This window comes from Leuresthes tenuis, unplaced genomic scaffold (genome assembly GCF_036924035.1).
Source record: "Leuresthes tenuis unplaced genomic scaffold, fLeuTen1.0.hap1 SCAF_12, whole genome shotgun sequence".
Lineage (NCBI taxonomy): Eukaryota > Metazoa > Chordata > Actinopteri > Atheriniformes > Atherinopsidae > Leuresthes > Leuresthes tenuis.
This window is the reverse complement of record NW_027325366.1, coordinates 13,870,950-13,892,493: the sequence shown is the minus strand read 5'-3', so window position 1 is coordinate 13,892,493 and position 21,544 is coordinate 13,870,950. Positions and strand designations below refer to the sequence as shown.

Sequence of the window (21,544 nt, the reverse complement as noted above, 5' to 3'; positions counted from 1 at the left end):
TTCACCTATTTTGGTCTCAAATCGTTCAGCTCTTTCAGGAGATTACGGCTTTCACTTTTGGTGTTTCTAACTTTTATACTTTTTAAAAATAGTCAACATTTTATTCAAATTTTAGGCAAATTTCAACTCTTTCTCCTCTTATCAATCTAACTACTTCTACATACTTTCAGCTAAAAACACCATTCCAATTTTAAACGGGTCACAAGACATTCAGCTATTACCAAATGGTGCAGCTTTTTCAAATATTAAGCCAGTTTTGAAATATGACTGTTTCAAAAATATGAAAAAAAATTCTCCATTTTTTCGGCCCTTTCATCAAATCTTGTTTTTCCAATAGGTTTAAATCATTCCACTATTGTTATTTCAACTTCAAATTCCTTCAACCTAGACTTCAGCAACTAGTTTTTCAGCAATTGAAAGATTTTTTCACTTTTTTAGCATTGTCAGCTAGCCCCATTCAGCTGATCAGCATTCTCACTGCCATTTCACTGCCGTTGTATCATTTGGCACCTTCTCAGCCTTTTCTCCCTTTCCTTTCCTTGGGAATGGTTCCTTGACAGCCTCCCTTCCAATAAGACCATTTCTGATGAGACTTCAGTGGACAGTAGATGCATTAACTGAAGGACCAGATGCATCTCTCAAGTTCTGTGTCAGGTCTTTGCTGACACAGAACCTGACACAGGTTTTTCCTGTTTTTAAAGGACACTACTTTCAGATAATTTTTTTTAACCTGCCACTTCTACTTTTGTCTTCCACCCGTTCTGTTTTTTTTTTTTTTTAACGGTCACAATACTGAAATATGCCAGGTCAATTTAAATATTGAAAATGCAGCCAATGTCTAAAGACAAATTTTGAATGACTTTCAGGAAGCCTGTAGAATTATTGCTTAAAACCTCTTTAAAAGGTTAGTTTGGCTGCTTGGAAGCACAATAAAAACTCTTGGGATTACAGTCCAAGAATTGTAAAATATTCTAGGATTACTAATTCAGAAAAATCACTGAATAATAAATGCAAACACAACCCAAGTATAATCCTTAAAAAACAGTGCTTATCATCAAATATAAAATACAAGTTGGAAACACTCCAAAAACATGACACTCTCACCTGTGTATGGCTGGGAGACAGGCTGGTTAAGCAGCCTTGCAGGACTGCAGATGCCCATGAAAACTCCATCCCCCTTGACTTCACCTGTCAGTTTCACTTCAAGAGCTGTGGAGAGGTGTTTTTCTTCCTGGTGCTCAGTGGACAGAGGGTCTATGGCAGTTTTCTCCTGCTGACAGGCAGCTCTCCTGTGCTCCTTCACCCGGTCCTCCAGCTCACTCAGCTCCTGAGTGAAGGCCTCAATGCTGATGCCCTGACCATTGGTGTCTCCAGGCAGCTGCGGTTCCCCTGGTGCCTGTTCCAGCAGCTCTTCAATGAGACTTTCCACAGATTGCTGCATTTGGTTTGTTTCAGGAAGATCTGAGGCTGTGCTGTGTGGCTTTGAGGTGTCACTGGTCAGCAGTTTGGTATCATGAGCTGGCTGAGTGACGGAGCTCTGAGAGGGAATCTGGTTAGAGCAAAGAGATCTTGCATCACTGATGTCACTGCTACTGAAAACAGATTGTGGAACAGTGGCACAGCTTTGGGAGGGGCAGGAGACAAGAGATCCATTTTGATTTGCATTCTCATCCAAATACTGCTGCTCTCCCAAGTCTCTCTTAACCTTTTTAACCTCCAGTCCTCTGTCTCGACTGTCTGAGCACCTGTCCCCCTGCCCGATTGTGCCATTATACGTGGCCTGGTAGCTCATAGTGATGGCAGAGGTGGGGATGTGTGGACCTGGGGATGAGGTGGAGTGTGAAATTGATAAAGAGGTGGCTGACGAAGAGGAGGGGATGAGAGGAGGCACAGGTTTGGGGAAGAGCTCCTCGCTTTGCAGGCTGCGTTTCTTGGAGCGTGGTGTGAGGCTGATACAGTTATTTTTGCCAATTGTAACGTCCCACTCTCCGCTGTCCCGCTCAGAGCTGCTCCATTCAGACCTTGCTGCCGCCACGATGGCCACCCTCTGCTTGCCTTGAGGGGTGTTACTGCTACCTCCCGATTGGAAAGAGAAGTGCTCAGGGAACATAACCATGGAGGCATTGGAAGCAGGGGGAGGTGGTGGTGGAGGGGATGTGTTTGGGGAGGGGTTTTCTCCATCATATGGCGCCGACCAATCACGGCAGGCCCAGGAACACAGCTCAATGCCCCAACGGGCATCCTTGAGGTACTCCAGGTAACCTGTATCCCAGTCGAGACAATCTGAGTGGGTCTGATGCTGGTGCATTGGGCTGTCAGGGGTCAGAGGGTGGGAGCTGGATGGACCTGAATGAAGCTGCTCCATGCTAGTGGGGGTAGAGGCCCCACCTCCGCCTGATCCACCTCCACTGCTCTGTTGACGGATGAAGAAAGACAAGCGGGACGGGGTGCTGGGTCGGGGCGGAGCTGGAGACTCAGTGCTAGGACTGTTCAGTACTTTTAGATGACCATATAAAGACACAAATGGTAAAACCACTAGTTAATTAACATTAAACAAAATCTACTATCCTATAAACAGTAAAAGACACAGAACACAATTAACTTTAAAGGTCCTGTATGGTAAAAAATGTTTGTATAGTGTTTCGACACTGATGTAAAACACAAGCTATGAAAGTGGAATTTTTTTAGGCTATTGTTTTCCGTCAACTTCTTTACAAACCGACGGGAATCAACAGGCAAATCAACTGCGTAATCAACAGCGAAATGACTAAAGAATTCACAATCCCTGCCCCTCAGTGACAGGCAAAATGAGCCAATGTAAAATTCTCATCAGCAGTTCACTTAAGCAACATTAAAATGAGAGGATAATGTTCTGTCAGGTCAATATAATAAGGCCAAAAGTAGCTCATACAAGCATTATTTTGTTAACATTAGCCCCTAAAAACACAAAACACAGATCTTTTTCCTCAAAAATTTCTTTAAACTGTACAGGCAATTATCATTATTATTTTTCAAATAAATTTAGATCCAACCAGCCAATACAGTTGAAACAATGCAAAATGTATTACTGTTCATGTACAATTATTGTTTACAACCACAATATGAGGTTCCCCTTTTCTATAGTTATCTGTGCTCACCTTTTCCCCAGAACGGACTGTCATCATCCCGTTCAGCAGAAACCGCCATGCTCAGCCGGCAACACTCTGGGATCAGTGACAGGAACTTGTCTGCCGACTTTCCGTACAGGTCAGTCTCCCTGATAGCTCGACGCTGACTCAGCATTACATGAGTACAAGGCAGCAGATACCTGGGAACCAAATCACAAATGAGCTCATCTATATACACACATAGACTCATGGAAATCTTTTAGTTTTGTTGAAGTCAATATAACTTCAGATATTTCCATTTTTTGCACAGTTAATGAGCCAATTAGAAATGTAAAAAAAGCATTTGGAGAAACATTGCCGACATACCTGAGAATGAGCTGCAGCATGACATCTTCACAATTCAGGGACAGGAGAGTCCTGAACAGACTCAATGACACCATGCACAGCTGCAGCACACAAAGAGAAGGAAGTTAATCATGCCAATTTGCACAAAATATCACCATGGTCCTCGTTTTTTCCAACAAGCCACAAATGATCTAAATCTATACATTTAATGTGTTCTGCTTTTTCAGGTGTCTCGCAGTAAAGGAATAAACTTTTCCAGAGGACCAAAACGCTGTAATTAGTTACACACCTGTGTTAAATTATCTTGAGACAGCTACAATTACACAAACAAAAACACAGTAGTCAACAATTTCCTATTACACTAAAATCTTTAAAAGACATTGTCACTTTTTACAGAGAATGTATTACTGGCTTTATGCAGGTTTTCATGTTTTTTTCCAATAAGCCAAAGACTTCTGTATTCTGCTCTCACTTCCCACACAGCTGAGTTATAATATGAGGCCCTCAAGGCACTTTTGCAAACCCAAACATATACATATACACAGACCCTTGAATTGCTGCTGATGCGTGTGAGCAGGGTGTCCAGGATGGTGTCATTGTCATGGCGATGCAGCAGGATGAAGCGCAGGAAGGTTTTGAGGAGGGAGGTTTCCGTTACATAGCGCAAGAAAAGATCTAGGTAGGCAGTGCTGGCGATCATCTCGTCTACTGACGACTACAAATATACACAGACACGCACACACAAAGAAATAAGTATAAAATTTGCCAAAATAAACAACATGACAAATAGGACCTCAGTTAAAATCAAGATGAAGAGCAACATAGAGAAATAATTTTGATTATGAGAATTCTATAAAAAAAAGAAAAAAAAAAAAAAAGAAAAAAAAAGAAAAATGAATCCTCAATGTTCCATGTCTTAGCTTGAACTCAAGAAAGAATGCCATCACTTAACCCAAGGATGAGCTTGAACTAACTGGTGAAAAATGCCAGTTCTGTTGTAGGCAGAAGGCAAGACCCTCAGTGCTGTGGTGGAGCAACGGATGAGGAGGAAATTATATTCTGTTTTGGAGAATAATAAACATCCTCTCCACAGCATCCTGGCAGGACAGAGGAGCAGCTACAGTGAGAGGCTCATCTCACTGCGCCGCAGGACTAAGAGGTCCAGGAGGTCTTTTTAACAGTGACTGCTGACATGTTCTTCTCAAATGTATTTATTTAGTTATCGATTATCATTATTATTATTATTATTAGTAGTAGTGTTGTTGTTGTCTAATATACAATCTTTGTAAATATTTATATATATATTTTTTTAATATAATTTTTTGAGCTACTTGACAAATTTGAATGTCCCCCACTGGGGGATGAATAAAGTATTTTTCTATTCTATTCTATTGTTAACATTATGCTCCTATGTCAACAATTTGTGGTAATTTTATAACAGAACCCTGTGAGCCATTTCCAACAAAAAGTAGTTTCAGGTTAAAATTTGTCTGTCTGCGACTCATCCTGTTTCTACCTTGTGCAGGGCGGGACCCATGACTGGTACGAGGAAACCATTGTGAAGGTAGTCCAACAGCTGAGAGCGGACCATAGGATGCGCCACCTGAACCACAGCGTTGCAGAACTCAAGCGAGTTCATGAAGAGCACAAGTGAAGACACGCCCATCCAATCCTCACGCCGCAGGGCATGCCAGTCATCTCCTCGAACTTCAATCTTCCTGGGCAGAGAGGAGTAGAGGGCGCTGAGGCCTGTTGCCAGCACCTGAGGAGAGACACAGAGGCTTCAGAGACTGAACATCTCTAACTGGTCAGCAGTTGATTCACATATGACAGCTCTCGTGGACAACTGTGCATAAATCTAAGAATTTTTAATCATTTTCAACAGGTACAAAAAACATTTTGATATATTTGAGTTTTTTCATCAATAATTTTAGATAGAAAATATAGTCATTCATCCAACCAGGGATGAATATCATATCTTGGAAGTATATAATTCAAGATATATATATAAAATCCCTTACATACACACATGTATACAATATACACATATAAAGTTAGTATTTTTTTCTTTTGTTTGGTCTTTTTATACACAGAATAATGCAACAATTTTCATGAGAACAGTTGCCATGCCAACAAAAATCTTGATCCTTTCATCCTAATTTTTAAATAATACAATCCAACAATTCCAACATACATGTAATCACAATACCCCTTCTTTCTAACAGCTCACTTATCTATTGCTATCTTAAGAAGAGGTTTGTACAAGCAAAAAGGACTTTTCAACCAGTGGAAATGGAAAATGGAAAATGGAAAAACAATGATCCGTTAAACCCATAGAAGAAATACGAAAGATTCAAAGTTTATAAGAAATTTAGGGACAGGAGAAAAGAGATGTGAAAGATATACACTGCTTACACACAGAGAGGCTACAATCTACAACAGTCCAAAAACATCAGGCAAAACTGTGCACCTGTCGAGGTTCTGGACTACATGGGTAGGTTTCTGAAACAAGGAAGTTACATCAAAATCCCTGGCACAGACAAGCATGTTATTGTAAATGCACCCACAGATTGATGTCAAATAGGACACTTATTTTCTTAACTTTTACAGCATGTCTGGCATTGATCATTTAAAGGAGACTCCTTGACCCCCACCTTATTCTTTATTAAACATGACAACGTTTTCTTGGGTGAAGTGGTTCTTTTTTAGAAATATTCTTAAGGAGCCTTGAGTTGTGACAGATCTGATCAGATGTACATAAGGACAAATAGTCTGTCAGAGTGTGCAATTTCCTTCCCTTTTTGCTATCACACAGCATCACTAATGCATTAGAACTAGACAGAATGCACGTACACATCCTCTTTCTTAAGAGAAGGTTCCCTTTTCACATTAAATATATATCACATTGATTTAAGACCCAAAACTGGCTATAAGTTAAATAGGGAAACTATTCATTTTAAAAGGAAGCTAAGTAGTATTTACCCTAAGGATGGAAACATGAAAAAGACACCAATGATGTGAAACAGCCAAATTCAAATGACTGCGTCTTCAGTTTAACATCCTTGTGGCTTTTCTTTAGGACTGGTCAAAATTACGACTTTTGATTATGAAGTTTTCTCAGTAGTTTTGAACAGAATTAAGTTTTTGATTGGTTATGATTGAAATTACCCCTCAAAAAAACAAACAAAATAAATCATAACATAACAACTGGCTTGAAAGTCAAACTTTTTGTTTGTTTGGTTTTTTTTGGCTTAATACATTCATTAATTCAAGTCTATCATCTTCCCTAGCTGCACCACTCACTGGGCAGAAGTAAGAGTTCTCCGCGATGTATCGTGCCACAGCTTCATGGCTGGCTGATGCTGCCATTACAAGCAGCAGCGCGTCTCGGGCCTGCTGTCCTATGGCTCCATCCCGGTGGATGAATGGCACGAGGAGCGAGAAGATCAGCAGGTTGGTGGAGCCCTGTTGGGCCGGTGCGGCCCGGAACAACATCTCCAAAACCACAGGCTGCCGAGCCATGGACACACACACCTGATGGGAATTTAAAGGGTCTCAATAAAAGATAAAATACAACAGTAAAGACCAACAAACTGTAGACACGGGGATAAAAAATAAAAATAAATGATCCGCCATCAATACAAGGTACTACTTCAACTTGAAAATCTAAACATAATGGTAAACTGTCAAATACTACACTCCAAATGACATAAAAGACATTACATCAATTTTAAACAACAAATCAAAAATAAATAAGAATCAAAATTGGCAAATCATGGCCCATATTTCAGAGCTCAAGAGATCAATTTTCTACAAATTTTCCATAATATTTTTTTCAATTAATTTTTTTTAATTTGATTTTGATCTTAGGAGGTAAAAAGCACGAGTTGAAATGAGTGGAGTGAGTGGAGTGGAGTGACTCCGACCATCTTCTAAGTGGAAATGCTGCTATTTGGTCCGTCTGAAACACTAAGCCACTAAATGTGCTCGCATTTCACAAGCACTTACCCAATGCTTTCAACAGCCATATTGCTAAAGATAATCCCATTTTATCACTGACTAAATCAAATTTCTGTGGATACACTGTTGGCACTTTGAGGGAAAGCCATACACATGGGAAAGTCATATGTGCAAATGCAACATCATGAACTTAATCATAAAAAGAATGTAAGCTTCATGTCAAAATTCACTTTGGGTCAGTTGATGTTTTAGTTTGAGAGTTTGTTAAACCTTCTCATTTGCTTGTTGCAGGGAATTCTCATACAATGATATCAAAACAAGGTTTCTAGGACAGGAAATGGTAAACTGATTAAAACTGATATAAAGTTATTCTGTCACATTTCAGTAGAGAGCAGCAGCTTACTCTTCAATCTGAAGAAGCTCTGTCATTTATACTCCCCGTTTTCATTCAATATTTATTCCTTTTCAACCATCGAAAAAACAAAATTAAAAATATCAAAGTTAAAAAACAATTATGTGCAGAGAGCTGTTGGATTTTGTGTACCTGGTTGAGCAGCAGCACTAGGCTGTTCTCCAGGGCCGAGGGACAGCCAAGTTCTGGGTCGGCGCACGCTCCTAATAGCCTCAGCAGGGGATGGAGGATAGCTGTGTGCTGAAGCAAAGGCTGCTGGGATTGGCCAATGAGCATCTCAAACAGCTTGAGCAGAGCCCCCTGACTGTCTGGGTCCAGGCCACGATGGAGGTGCCACTGAACCAGCCGCTCCAGAATGTTCTCTGTGACCACCAGCTCCAGAATGGGGCCCATGGGTGCCACACCAGAGTCACCCTCTGGGTTTTCTGCAGGGCGCTCTTCAGCCAGTAGGCATAACATTTGGTCAGTGTTGTTTCTCACTGCTGTCAGGTCATCACTGGAGGATGAAGTCTCATGCTGCTCCAACACCCAAGAGACCTGAGTAAAGAAGCACAAGGGAGGGGAGGATTTAATGTGATGCTTCTTATGAGACACTAAAAGAACACAAATGTGACTGAGATTTATCATGACCTGCCACCAGTCAGGTGATGATAGCCCCAGTCTTCACCCCACACACCCAACAGGTGATGAAAGCGCAAAGCTCAGGAGAGGCAGCTAAGAAGAACGGTTGGCAGTATGGCGAGTAGGGCTGTAATCAACCAAATAAATTCTTGGTCGACTGAAACCCTGAAATTTCGACTAAAAATCTACTCATCAGGAGGCGGAGGGCAAATTCGAGTCTGACGGCTCTGACAGTGTTTTGTATCACGTGCATCTGCGCAATATAATAGCCCATGATTGTCGACAATACACTGACATCAGCACAAGAAGCCAGTTAAACACAAAAGGCAATTCAGGGAAAATTATCTTTATCAAACATCCCAGATCAAGACATGGGCAAACGTAATAAAGCTGTGCATTACAACATCCAGCGTGGTCTGGATCCTGCGGGCGGGTGCGGACGGGTGCCCCTGCAGTTATAAAACGAATAAACGATTATTAGACTAAAATATTGAAATATGTTTAATATGATATTAATAGCCTACAATATTGAAATATTACCATTTTTAGATGATACACCATTCGACTTTTTTCCTGTGCTGCAGCCATGCGTGTCGATTAAGTCGTCCCAGTAGAGGTGTGTGTAGAAATCCCTCCCTTAGCTCTCCTATAGCTGCAAGTAGCTACATAACAGTAGCTATGTGCTAACAGAGCAATAGTACGCGTTCGTTCATTCATTCATTCGTCTTAAAGTATTGTTGAAATAAAGACAGATAATGCCTTATTTAGAGGCTGCATCATCTTTGCCCTGTTCCCTCCGTAATATGGATCGCGAGTTATCTAAATAGCTTTCGAACTGTTCTCGGTGAGTAGATAAACGTATTTCATGCCAGAAATAAGGTCTAGGTTTAAAAATACCGGAGTTCCCCTTTAATGTGTGCGCACCTTTTTCAACACAGGACTGGCAACAAAACTCTTCTTAAAAGAGGGCTTGATACTGACGATCCCTGGGGAAAGGACAGACGATGGAAATGTAAGTGTGCTTTGTGTTTCTTTTGTCCGATTAGCACGAGCTAACTCTAACCTCTAGTTAGCATTACGTTGCATGTAGCTGTGTTGTCTCTATAAACGGTGCAGGAACAATAAAATGTTTTCTTACAGACCGACTTACAAACTACTTCTTCTGGGGCCTCTTCATTCTAAGGGTCTGACTCTGGCTCAAACATATGGTTGCAACGGTGTATGGGCAGCCATGACCAGCGCTCGTGCTCAACTGTTGTCATAGCAGCCTGACACCAAAGCGAGGTCGGTACATTGGGTGGAAGTCGGGCGGAAGAGGGGGGCGGAGTGAGCAGCAGCCGGCAGCAGCTCATTTTCATTTAAAGGGACAGACACGAAAACCGACCGCCTGAGCGCAGAGTGCTACAGACAGGGTACAGAGAGGGCTTGCTTTGCTTGATCCTTGAGGAATTTGACCAAATGATTTCACAAACATGTCATTAAGGTGCCTGGGACCTGTGTGAACTGGTGGAAAAGGGGTATAATTGTTCTCCATTAAAACAATTATATCTGTCCTCCTAAAACAGAGGACCTACATATTTAAGAAACCTCAAATTAAAGCAGAGAGACTGCACTTTAGGCCAACATTCAGTACATAGGTTGAACACATTTTTCTATGCAGCAAAATTACACAATGGCGTCAGTGTTCCAATACTTCCATACTTCATATTCCAAAGAATCATGATCAAATACAAATTTCTAAAAGCTGTTGACAGATATTATAAATGCAATCGGCACTTCAACACAATTATTCTTTATGATACATCTTAATAAAGCAACAGAGCTGTATGAAAAGAATAAAATCTATCATAAGAGAAAAAGTTTCACATCTTTTAAGAAGTCTACAAGTCAACACAATGATGAGTTTGCAGTTGTGCCAGCAGATTGAAGAGAAAGAGTTTGGTGACTAAAAATCAGTGGGTTTACATGATGAGATTAAGTCGATTATAGCTATAGTTGGATAATGCTCCTTATCTGAGCAAGGGGAATTATCCTTTGTTACATGGTGATGAATGTATCGAATCACTAGCACAAAGCATGCAATAACCACAGCAGATAAGTGGCGCTGTACCCATTTCAACTATCGCTAATAGAGCCACTTCCGGTTGACGTCTTCACCACCAACAACAACAAAACTAAGGCATTCGAGAAAGACGGCGAACGAAGGGCAAGATGCAGCTACGTCCCTCTACATTTGTGATGAGCATGGTTATGGCACAAATGCAATGCACAACAGCGTGTTCTCCATCACGTTGTTTGTTTCTTTCTGACGGCGACGACAACAACAGTAATATGGTCTCCTTCGACTTCCGTGTGACGATTACGGGAAAAAATCTTGAGCATGCGCAGAACGCTTGATCGTAACTACTTTCGTATCCAGGCACATTAAGTGGGCAATTGGATTGAGTTATCCCAGGGTCTTAATTCGGTCACAAGTAACCCGATCCGATTCAGTTTATTGTCGGATTAAGCTTGTTACATGAGCTGAATAACTCAATCTTGTTGTAATTTAGCCATTAATCCAATCCGATTGCCCGCATGTAACCGCACTGACTGAGAGGTAAATGTGAAATGTGAGCCGGCTTACACCCAATAACAACACCACCACAGGAACCAATTTGGTGAACGTTTCGCATGTAGCTGACACATGTTGCTGACACACGTAGCTGACACACGTAGCATGATGTGAGAAGATATAAGGATTTATCCGAAAGTTCTCACTATCAGAATAAGCCTTATTTCACATAATTTTTGGCACCACCTTCAATCGAAGGAAAAAGATAGAATCTTACAATTCTGGTATGTTAAATTAATAATCAATTATTAATTAATAATTAATAGTTAATAAATTCCAGTCTCATATTCGGTACTCGTTAATTCTCATTTTGTTGGACTCACAAATAAGTAAAGAACACATACATAAAAAACGGTTGATTTTATATATGAATCATTTCTTAAAATGACATGACCAAAGATATGAACCTTAAGACAACAGTAGAAATGCTTTGAATATGGATGATTATTTGAGAAACCTTAGTGAATTGAAAAGAACTAACAGCTTGGATTCATTTATCATTTTAAAAGTGAATTCTCCCGACACCCACCGCATACCGTCTGAAATGTAAGAACAGGGCAGATCTTACTGTTAAGTCAGCTCCGAACCACAGGTAATCGCCAGCGGGTCCAACTGGGTCTCTCTCTCTATTCCGCGTCTCGCGGCCTTCGTTGTGGGTGACCTTCGAGGACTTTAATTAAAGTGGCCTGGACCGGTCACTCTCCTGCGCCGGAGGTGCTTCTGGTGGCTCAGAAGACGAACGGGGTGGTATACAGGAATTCACCGCAAATAATGACAAAATTGTCCAAGGGTCAAGTTGGTTTTGGTTACTGACCAACTCTGATGAGGTGAACTTAAATTCACAAGATTGGCAAAAAGGTTGACAACCTTAAAGCTGGCTCTCTTGGTGATCAAAACTAGGTGAGGATGCGTGCAGCAGCAGAGTTTAAAAACGTGCTATAAAAAAGAGACAGGATGACGGCTGAACAAAAAAAGCAAAACGTATCTTTCTATTACATTCTTCTCTTTCTTTCTGTCTTTGTTCGGACCTTTTTCTTCCATCTCATCTTCCTCTCCTGACATTTTCAAAGACTCCCCGCAAGACTCTCATTCCCTCAATGTTAAAACTCTCTATTCTTCATGATTCAATCTTGATTCAATCTCTCTACTGACTTCATCTTCTTCTGTTCTACTCTGACTTTGCATTGCAGTTTCCGGAGTTTGATTTGGGAGGTGGGGCGTGACGTAGGCTTACGTTACCCTTTCAGCCAATGGTATGCCTGAAACGGTTGTGACGACTGCCTGGGCGTGTTTTGTAAGACCATCTATTCTGAGTTACGTTAAAGTTAAGTTATGACGTATGAATAACGAACCACACAATGTTATCTTCCTGTGTTAAACATGGAATACAAGAAGAAACAGCAGGAACATTGTTTAACAGTTGCATTACTTCATAGAAATGTCAAATGTCATATAAACGTTTATAAACGGACAGTGGCAGTGCAGATGTAAGGCAGAAAAAAGGTTGCACTTTTCAAGCTAGCTGGAAAGGTAAATACACATGGACTACTAAGTATTTTGTTTGGTTTGCACTGTTGGATTGTGGATTTTGTGTCCGGGATGGATTTTTGCATCACAAACTGTATGTGTTTGCGAAAGTGAGCATGTGCGGGCACGCGTGTCAAAATAGCAACGAGTCATGCAAGCACGGTGAGCAGAAACATAAATCGGTGCCCCTGCCCGACAGGGCTTGTTAACCGAAATGTTGGAAAGCGTGACTACATATGAAACTTCGTCGAAACGGCACGGAAAATTTGACTGCAGAGCTGAAAACAGTTGAGTTTGTCTGCTATAACAGAAATATCCATCCATTTTCTATACCGTCAATCCGTTAATCGGGTAGCGGGTGGGCTGGAGCCTATCCCAGCAGTCATCGGGCGAAAGGCGGGGTATAACAGAAATATATAATCCCTATATTGGTTGAAAAATACAAAAGACAAGGAACCTAGAAAAAATAATCGCTTCTTACATCGCAATATTTTAGAAAAAAAAAAATCAAAATTAGATTATTTTTCCAAATCATTCAACCCTACTGCATTGCGAAAGAACGTGAAGACAAAATAAATAATAGTTAATTTTGTTCTTTCATAGAAATGCACACCAAGCTCACAATATTCCTTTATTAGTCCCTCAGCAAGAACATTATCGTATTTCTATTAACTGCTTTTGAATAAATTATGTTGTGTCATTAGCATGTCCCACTGACTATGCTGCACAAAGCTGTAGTAAACAACTTACTGTAGCAGTGATGACCTGCTAAGAGCAGAAACCCTGTTACATTCATTTGATCAGTCCTGTGAGTAACAGGTTTATTAATTTAACAATATGTACATTAACTCATCTTCAAAAAAGTCAACATCAAGCAAGAATCTTTTCTTTATTTTTATAAATCTTGTTTCTTATATCAAATTAGTCTCAGCTGTCACAACCGCAGCTTCGACTGCTGACTCTCCACGCCAAGCAGCTGAGCCTTCAGCTTACACAGCAACTCTGCCTCACTTTCAAACCTCTAAAAGTGAGCTTTACTGTCACTCATTTTATCTATAGGTCTAAGAGACTTCATTTGACAAAATATTTCAGACATATAGAAATTAGTGCAGTCTTTGAATGTATGACTATAGAATTACAACAAAACAGGTATGTAATACAAATAGGATTTCTAAACAAGTTATTTAAAACTCATTTAACTATATGACAACAATATATCTTGAAGTAAAACACAGGTGATCATTCCATGTTTCATACATGCATACTAATTTCAAATAAGAAATTCTGTTAACTGTTCAAGAAATGTCCACCCACTGCCTGTGTGGCTATCCTGCACACTTTACAATAAGCTATGTATTGCAAAAAACATTATCCAGCAAAGCTTACATTCAGGTTGTGAAAAAATAAGAAAAAAAAAGGGTAAAGGTGTACACTGTGCGTCAAACCTCACTGAGCATGTGTGTCTCCAGCTCACCTGTCTCCAGTGGTTCTCAAACACCATGAGGCAGGTCTCTGGGTCAGCAGTGCATGGGCTGGAGGGGGCGGCACTCCGACTAGACCGACTCCCTGGACCCCGCGGGTTCAGCCTGCTCAACCAACTCATACTGAACCCAGTGGGAGGCAGGTGACAGGTCTCACAAACTCAAAGACCAAAGGAGGAAGACTAAGTACGTCTGAGTAGACAGGTTAACAGATGGGGAAAAAAAAAGAGAGAAATTAAAAAGGAAAAAGTAAAAGGTGTGGAATGGAAGTGGAGAGGATTGGGAGAACAGGGGAGGGAAAGTGTATGTAAATGGAAAAGAGGATAAGGAAAAGAAGGTTGGATGGAGAGGGTGTCAATGCCAGTCAGAATATGTTGGGGAGAAGTGCACGACTGATTTAGAAACTGTGTGACCCCCTCCTCCCTGTGGACCCTGTCATCCAGTCTGAAGCCAACACCACTCCATAGCCAGTGGGGACCCAGTGTGGACAGGCACTCTGCTCTGTGAAGACAAACAGGACATAAACATTAAAATGAAAACAAAATTAGAAGTCATTTGTGCTGAAGAAGTCCAGTGTTCTTCCACTCAACAAATATAAATAAGACTCCACAGTAACAGGGAAACCCTTCAGTCCTGTGGAAAACTACACACAGTCCACTTTTCTTTAACAATTTTATTTAGGTAGGTAGGTTAATCCCTTAATCCCTCACGCTCAGCACTGTTATATACAGAAATGTACAGAATAAACAAAAGTGGAAAACACCCAAAACCAGCACCCGTATAGAGATAAAGATAATAATATAATACTATACTAGTAATAGTAATGAAAATGGTAGTAATAATGATGATAATAGTGATGCTAATGAATAATATTACGTATATAAATTTAAGTATACAGTAAGAAGTAAGATTATTGCACACCACAGAGATTATTGCACGTTTTGACTGACTGCCACTTGTCCTACAGTCTCTCTGTCCTACTGTTACCCTTCCGGGTGTGTTCTGACCCCTATCATTACCCCAGTTTAGACTCCGTTTCTGATGATGACATTATGTAAATGTTTTTTTTGTTTTTTGTGTTGTTTTTTATCATTATTATTATTTTTTCCTCTAAGGCAAGGCAAGGCAAGTTTATTTGTATAGCACAATTCAACAACAAGGTGATTCAAAGTGCTTCACAGAGACATTAAAACAGAAGAAATAAAAAGCATGATTTAAAATTTAAACAAAAGAAGGAAATAAGAACAATAGATAAAATCAGAAAAAATTATATATATGAAAGATAAAATCAATAGTTAAAACATGATTCTGTTTTGAAACTCAAGCTTATTCAAATGCAGCTGAAAATAGGTGTGTCTTCAACCTGGACTTAAATACACTGAGTGTTTCAGCTGATCTGAGGCTTTCTGGGAGTTTGTTCCAGACATGTGGAGCATAGAAGCTGAATGCAGCTTCTCCATGTCTGGTTTTGACTCTGGGAACTGATAAAAAACCGGATCCAGATGACCTGAGGGGTCTGGAAGGTTCATAGTGGGTCAGGAGGTCACTGATGTATTTTGGTCCTTGACCATTCAGAGCTTTATAGACCAGCATCAGAACTTTAAAGTCTATCCTCTGATGGACAGGCAGCCAGTGTAAAGACTTCAGAGCTGGACTGATGTGCTCCACTTTTTTGGTCTTAGTGAGGACTCGAGCAGCTGAGTTCTGGATGAGCTGCAGTTGTCTAACTGACTTTTTAGGCAGACCTGTAAAGATGCTATTACAATAATCAAGCCTACTAAAGATGAATGCATGGACTAGTTTTTCCAGGTCCTGCTGAGACATCAGATCTTTTAGCCTTGATATAGTCTTAAGGTGATAGTAGGCTGACTTTGTTATTGCCTTAATGTGTTTGTCCAAATTTAGGTCTGAGTCCATCACTACACCCAGATTTCTGGCCTGGTTGGTAGTTTTTAGATTTATAGATTGAAGCTCTGTGGTGACTTTCAATCGTTTATCTTTGGCTCCAAAGATAATTACCTCAGTTTTGTTTTTGTTTAGCTGGAGGAAGTTGTGGCACATCCAGTCATTAATCTCCTCAATGCATTTTCCAAGGGCCTGTACAGGCCCTCTGTCTCCTGGTGACATTGTTATATACATCTGTGTGCCATCTGCATAGCTATGGTAGTTTATTTGGTTGTTTTTTATAATCTGTGCCAGTGGGAGCATGTAGATGTTAAACAGAAGAGGTCCCAGGATGGAACCTTGGGGAACTCCACGTGTGATTCTTGTCTGCTCAGATGTAAAGTTACCTATTGACACAAAGTACTTCCTGTTCTCTAAGTATGTTTTGAACCAGTTTTGAACCTGTCTATGATCTGTGTTGATTTTGACTGTATAATTATTGTTGGTGATTTTAACATCCATATGAACAATCCTCAGGACAGAGGAACAACTGCCATGATGATACATTTTGAAATCTGCGCGAATAAGTGTATCAGATACTTAAGTTGTCTACTTTTTTCCCCCTTCCCTTTCATTCTGTTAGTGATTAATTAAAAATCAAAAGCGAGAATTGTGATGGTAAATTTTATGTCTCAAAACTGCTTTGGCTTCCCTTTGTCTCTTCTCTTTCTTCAACACAATTCGCTGAGTGGTGTGGATTGACCTCTCCTGCAGAAGAAAATAAAAAGCTTTGCCGGCCGGCAGAAAAAGAAAGAAAGTAAGAAAGAAAGAAAATTTCTCATCAGAGCTATGAAGAAGGAAGCGCAACCACAATCATAAATGTAAGGAAACAATAAAGAGCTCTGCTTTAAATAGCTAAGTTTATCACAGATTATTTAAATACTTTTTAATTACAAGCTTTTCAAAAACAATCATTTAAATGTATCAAATTACTTTTTTGTATCATCAATAATCTGTAATAATAGTCTAAATGAGAAAAACAATTGTAAAAATATACAATAATTTAGATATTATGTGGTGAGTTTTTATGCATTAAGGCTCTGGATTGCTTTCATTTTGTTTACAGAAATTGTTTTGTTGTCATGGCATATGGGAATTGCCATTGGCAATTTTTCAGAGCCATATTTTAAGCCAAAAGACATGTTTGATTAAAAGGGTGGCATAGCATGCTCCTTTAATATGTTAGGTACAACTTAGTTTAACTAAAATGCATAAGGCTCAACGTTAATGTAAAAAAAAAAATATATATATATTTAATTGAGCTTGAAACAGAGACAGTATGATCTCACTTCCAAGGGCTTGAATAGAAAATCGTTCATAGGACCTCTCCATTGAGTCCAATAAGGTTAGGTAAGTTAAGATATGTGAGATAAGTAAATAGTTAAGTATGTTGACCAGCGTTGCACGATTTACAAGTAGATTCAATAAACACATTTGATAACACATGGCTCAACTTTCTTCAATCAATTAGTCCCCAATATGTCTTATATAGGTCTTATATTCTCAATCTGCAACTGTAAAAAATGAAAAAGACAAGTTAACGCTGTACACTTTTACCATAACAATTAACATGATTGCTGCTCACAGAAAATTCTTAATCTGTTACTTTGAAACAGCTCCACTTATAAAGACTTCATAAAGAAACGTCTGAAGCTGAATTAAAATGAAAATGCAGTTTCCTTAAGATTCACAGTTAATGCAATTACTTTACGTGCAGGTCAGCCAGCTGTGAGCTTCGATACATACGGAAATTTAGAGTGTGTTTTACTTTCAGGTCATACACACAGCATCATAAAAAACCATAAAGGAAGTTCAAAGTTCAACTAGAGATTCCACAAAAGGGGGCTGATTGTGCAAAGACATGGTAATCAATGACACCACACCTCAGTCTTGACTGTTACAATGTAAGGCAGCAAAGTCTAAAGGTCATACACTCAAAACGGACTGAACGTAGGAGAAAGCTCATTTACAAAGTTCCAGTGATTCTCTATGACAAGTAAAGTGACAGCTGCCACACCAGCTTTAACTTGAGAAGCAGAGCTCATCATTAACATTACTTGTATCTCCACTTGCATCTCACTCTGCTTTTGGATCTTGAATGTTAAATATGTCAAAATGTTTGTGTAGAGGCCTTTACTTAATTTATGTAACCACTTCTTTATAAAACAGCTACTTTCCAATGACAACCAGCTCCTCAAACCACCTTCAGTGCTTGTTTCTATTTCATAAAAAGGCATAAAAGAATGGACAATGTTGCCCTTCAAGAAGTAGTTAATTGGTCAAAAGAGACTGGCTCCTTTATTTAATTCACAGCTGTGTGCTTTAAAGCAGACTGCAAGAAAGTAGGAAAGAAAATGTTGTTTCAATAACTTAAGAATAATCTCAACTAGTCTGGAAAGATAGTTTAATAAAATATAGGAAAGCCCTTTGCAAAGCTAGAGCTGCTTACTTTTAATCACTGATAAGGAATAAGAACAATCCCAGGTTTCTTTTCAGCATTGTAACCAGGCTGACTAGTCCAGGCTCTGTTGAGCCATGTATGCCTTTAGCCCTCAGTAGTGATGGCTTCTTCACCAATACAATTGTTTCTTTCAAAGAGAAAATTAATGGAATCCTTCCAAATATTGTCACTGATTATCGAGTATAGCAGCTTTAAAAGTATCCAAAGAACCTGATTTGTATTTAGACTGTTTCTGTTCAGCTGAGCTCTCCAAGTTAACAATAGTTTATTCGAAACCGTTAACTTGGTTCCAGAAATAAACCTCTACTTAAAAAACCTTCTCTTGATTCAGGACTGTTAACCAATTATAAACATATATCCAATCTCCCTTCTATTTCTAAAATCCTTGAGAAAAAAATAGAAGTTCTGTTAGGATTCAGAGTGTATCATAGCACAGAAACAGCACTGGAGAAAGTTACCAATGATCTCCTCTTGGCCTTTGATAACAGACTTGTGTCTGTGCTTCTCCTGCTGGATCTGATAAGATAAATCACAGCATTCTATAACAAAGGGTTCAACATGTTATTGGGATTAAAGGAACTGCAATAGGCTGGTTTAAGTCATATTTATCTGATAGATTCCAGTTTGTTCATGTAAATGAAGAATCTTCCTCACATATAAGACTAAGTTATGGAGTTCCACAATTTCTGTGCTTGGACCAATTCTTTTCACTTTGTACATGCTTACATGCTTTGACAATAGTCTCACTGGACAACATGGCATACATTTTCATTGCCATACTGAGGACTCAACTATATCCATCTATGAAACCAAATGAAACCAATAGGTTGGTTAGAGTGTAAGCATGTCTTAAAGAAATAAAAGACCTGGATGACGTAGAACGTTCTGCTCCTTAATTCAAACAAAACTGAAGTTGTTGTCTTTGGACCCGAGTGTTTCAGGGAGAATCTGTGTAGTTATATACTTACTCTAGATGGCATTTCCTTAGCTTCTAGTACTGCAGTGAAGAACCTTGGAGTTATTTTGACAAGAATCTATCCTTTGATGTACATTTAAAACAGGTTTCTAGGACCAGCTTTTTTCACCTTCGCAATATTGCCAGAAATCAGGAGCATACTGCAGAAAAACATGTGCACGCATTTGTTACTTCAAGGTTGTACTACTGCAATTCTTTATTATTGGGCTGTCTAAAAATTCTCCGAAAAGCCTCCAGCTCATACAAAATGCTGTAGCCAGAGTTCTGATGAGAACTAACAGGAGATATATTTCTCCAGTTTTAGTTCCAGTTTTAGTTTTTCAGTTCCACTTCTCTTCTCCAAATTCAGAATTAGAATTAAATATTCTTCTCATCAGATATAAAGCTTTTAATCACCAAGCTCCATCATACCATAAAGATCTCATAGCGCAATATTTTTTTCTAACAGAGCACTTTGCTCTGAGACTGCAGGTCTGCTTGTGGTTCCTAGAGTTTGTAAAAGTAGAATCGGGGGGAGAGCCTTCAGTTATCACGACCCTCTCTTGTGGAACCACCTGTCAGTATAAGCCTGGGAAGCAGACACCCTCTATACTTTTAAGATTAGGCTTGAAACTTTCCTTTTTGCCAAAGCCTATAGTGAGGGGTGGCTAAGGTGACCCTGAAACATTCAATTGCAATTGATTGCATCATGATTGTATCACAATGATCAAAAATTAACGTCTTTGAGTCTGTCATTTTTTTTTTATTTTATTTTATTTATTTTTTTTAAATGGGATTTTCACCAACGGTTAACCAACTATCGGGTTATAAAATCTGTTGCAAGTTCATCATGCAAAAAATCTGAATTCAATGAATAACATCTTTCACCTTATAGACAAAGCTGATGAAAGGCTGTAGTAGGTCGACTATTACTATAGAGTTAGGTTAGTGAAAAAGGTCTGTTTGAACATTTGTTGTTTTTCATACCTGAGCTTTCGAATCTTAAAAATATTTCAGTGGACAACCAAAAAGCATTAATATCTAATGCAAATCCCTTCATATGTGTAAATTCTTGTCTATCATAATATAATAAATCAAAGCACTAACTGTATCTTTGATCAAGGGGATTTATCAATTTTCTTCTGTATGAAGATTACAGATATTTGAGTAAGTAAATACTTTGGCCAAAGAGTTTAGAGATAACAGCCAGCAGACTGTCTGTGTTTTTGGATCAACAATGAAACTGGACGCTAAAATTTACAGCTTGCATGCCAATTGCAGTATTTGGGTCACGTGTCAGAGAGTTCGCACACCTGAGTGCCTTTGTCCAACCATGCGATCTCACCATAAAATAGTGTATTTTAATAGTAACTACATTTCGCCTACGTTATGCCTGGTCCTGTAGTCATCGTCCAACATAACATCTCACGCTGTCAAGGCGAGGCAGCTAGCTGGGATCAGTCGGAAAACAACAATCAATGCATTTCAATGACGAAATTATGTAGCTGGCTAGTTGGTACAGCAAAAACATTTTTTTGGAATACAGTTAGTTTATCTAGATTGTAAACTGTGTATTTTAATATGATACAATGCCGATGTTACATACCTTAGATATTTACAGGAATTTCAACAGTTGTTGGGAGGTGCAGTTTTCCTCAATTAGCTCCTGCTAGCTTGCAGGTAGCTCATAAGTTAGCGACAGTATATTGCTAACGATTAACTGCTGATTAATTCCACAATGTCAGAGCAGCAAACGGTTGGGAGGCACAAATATAACGTACAGACAACTGGTGAACCAGACCACACCGACCCAGGCCAGCTAACACATTAACCACTCCTTCATCGGGGCAGCTATTCATCCTGCTAACTACAGATAAACATCCCAGTTGATAATTCCTCAGACCCTCAGTCCCTGTTCCGCAGCCATCTTACTTTTACTCCTCCCACACGACTTATATGACTCACAGCGACGCTGCGCACCGCTGCATAAATCCTGTAAAGTGGCAAAAATAAGCCTTAATTTCCTTGATTTATCCACTCTAAACAACACATTTAAAACAAACTGGATTAAACAATTCCTTAGAAATCAATCCTCCGTCTGGAACTTTATGCCCAAC

At 39.4% G+C, this 21,544-nt stretch overlaps 1 protein-coding gene across 1 annotated transcript in view; it reads right to left on the bottom strand.

Annotated features, from left to right (window-relative positions):
- The window catches only part of fhip1b (FHF complex subunit HOOK interacting protein 1B), a 31,661-nt gene extending 10,295 nt beyond the window's left edge, over positions 1 to 21,366 (bottom strand). Inside the window, exons 1-9 of the mRNA XM_072396553.1 lie at positions 21,034 to 21,366; positions 14,061 to 14,568; positions 7,957 to 8,361; positions 6,756 to 6,986; positions 4,969 to 5,214; positions 4,000 to 4,167; positions 3,474 to 3,553; positions 3,138 to 3,307; positions 1,105 to 2,496 (exon numbers count right to left, since the gene is read on the bottom strand). Coding sequence (XP_072252654.1) covers positions 1,105 to 2,496; positions 3,138 to 3,307; positions 3,474 to 3,553; positions 4,000 to 4,167; positions 4,969 to 5,214; positions 6,756 to 6,986; positions 7,957 to 8,361; positions 14,061 to 14,189 — 2,821 coding nt within the window. The 5' untranslated portion in view covers positions 14,190 to 14,568; positions 21,034 to 21,366. The remainder of the gene's footprint in view (positions 1 to 1,104; positions 2,497 to 3,137; positions 3,308 to 3,473; positions 3,554 to 3,999; positions 4,168 to 4,968; positions 5,215 to 6,755; positions 6,987 to 7,956; positions 8,362 to 14,060; positions 14,569 to 21,033) is intronic.
- Positions 21,367 to 21,544: the final 178 nt, after the last annotated feature.